Here is a 1,676-nt window from a genome sequence, read left to right as displayed (position 1 = left end):
TTGTTCTTTTTTCATTCGAGATTCCATTTCCTTTTCTACCCCGTTGGAAATTTTTCTGATTGTTTCCTAGGGCAGCGTGGGTTCACGGCCCCAGCACCAGAAGAGGAAAAAGAGACGGGGTTGGTGAGGGTGGAGGGTGGCTTCCATGATCACCTTGCTTTGAGAAGCCTGCACATGAAAGGTATTTTTTTTTCATTTTGTGCATGCAAAAATAGGAATTTGGGGGGAGGGTTAGTTTTTCTGCATGATCTCCTTTTCAGTCCCCTAAATATAAAGCTGGGGGGACCCCCTTAGGTATTTTTGTAGCACCCACCCTTGCACGCATTCTCCCCTTTTAATCAAAGATAGTCTTTTAAAGCTTTTTTCTTTTTGATCTTTCTGTATCTTGTTGAACATTTATTTCAAATGAATTTATGACAGCCAAGGCAGCTGTAACACACCTAGGAAAGAGGATAAAGAAAGCAAAGACCGTGGCCCCTAAGAGACACAAACTAGTCTAAAACTAAAGCGGAAAAATCCTCCCAAAAAGCGAAGCCCAGAGGGGAGAAGGTAGAAAGGGTTAAAATTCTTTTGATTGACGTGGTAGCCTCCGGTGCCCTGGGCTCAGGCGCGCGCCATTGGCCACCAGACCTTGTGCCTGGCGGCCAATGGGGGGGCGCGGTCCACGAGCGGTGCCGCGTGTCTCCTCCTCCCATTGGCTGAAAGTTACTGTGGGAAAGAAAGTTTGGGAAGTTTCACACGAGCCGTTCGCGTGCAGTCCCAGATATATATAGAGGCCGCCAGGGCCTGGGGATCACACTGGATCCGGAGCTGGTGCTGATAACAGCGGAATCCCCCGTCTACCTCTCTTCTCGGTCCTGGAATAGCGATCGCCTAGTAGCCATAAAAATATTACAATAAACCCTCAGCACTTGCTCAGTAGTTCGGTCTCAAGAAAAGGGACGTTTAAAAAATTATTTTTGGTTGAAGGACTCCAGAAATAAAATTCTCTAGGGACTTAAAAAAAAAAAGGAAGGAAAATGCCAGCTGATATAATGGAGAAAAACTCCTCGTCCCCGGTGGCTGCTACCCCAGCCAGTGTCAACACGACACCGGATAAGCCAAAGACAGCCTCTGAACACAGAAAGGTAAGGGCAGTGCCTGTGTCTGCAGCCCCCAGACTACAATTTGGGGGGTGGGAGGGCTCCTTTTCTCTCCTAAAACCCCGGGGCCAAACGGCAGGTTTCCTTGGGAACTCAGGATTCTTTTTTTGATTTCTTCCACAGTCATCAAAACCAATCATGGAGAAAAGGCGGAGAGCAAGAATCAATGAAAGTCTGAGCCAGCTGAAAACACTGATTTTGGATGCCCTCAAAAAAGATGTAAGTAGGAATATACGTATTTCTTGGAGTGAAATCCCTAACCTGGGAGGCAGTCTACCTTGGCTAGTACTCGCGTTCTTCCAAGGGGGAGGGCCGGGCGCCTCTCGCCGGGGTCCCGGGATGCTAGGCGTGCGGCAGGGGCGGGCGGGAGGCAGCTGACTGGGGTGGCGGTGGAGAAGGGGGATGTCTCACGGCGCTCCCTGGCCCCCTGCTGTGCAGAGCTCGCGGCATTCCAAGCTGGAGAAGGCGGCCATTCTGGAAATGACAGTCAAGCACCTCCGGAACTTGCAGCGCGCGCAGAAGGGGTACGGCGCG

The 1,676-nt window shown here is 50.5% G+C and overlaps 1 protein-coding gene across 1 annotated transcript in view; it reads left to right on the top strand.

Moving 5' to 3' along the window:
* Positions 1–342: 342 nt before the first annotated feature.
* The window catches only part of HES1 (hes family bHLH transcription factor 1), a 2,925-nt gene continuing 1,591 nt past the window's right edge, over positions 343–1,676 (top strand). Inside the window, exons 1-3 of the mRNA XM_058662101.1 lie at positions 343–1,127; positions 1,266–1,361; positions 1,581–1,671. Coding sequence (XP_058518084.1) covers positions 1,020–1,127; positions 1,266–1,361; positions 1,581–1,671 — 295 coding nt within the window. The 5' untranslated portion in view covers positions 343–1,019. The remainder of the gene's footprint in view (positions 1,128–1,265; positions 1,362–1,580; positions 1,672–1,676) is intronic.

This window comes from Ochotona princeps, chromosome 3, assembly GCF_030435755.1.
Source record: "Ochotona princeps isolate mOchPri1 chromosome 3, mOchPri1.hap1, whole genome shotgun sequence".
Taxonomy (NCBI): Eukaryota; Metazoa; Chordata; class Mammalia; order Lagomorpha; family Ochotonidae; genus Ochotona; species Ochotona princeps.
This window is presented reverse-complemented; position numbering and strand designations above follow the sequence as displayed.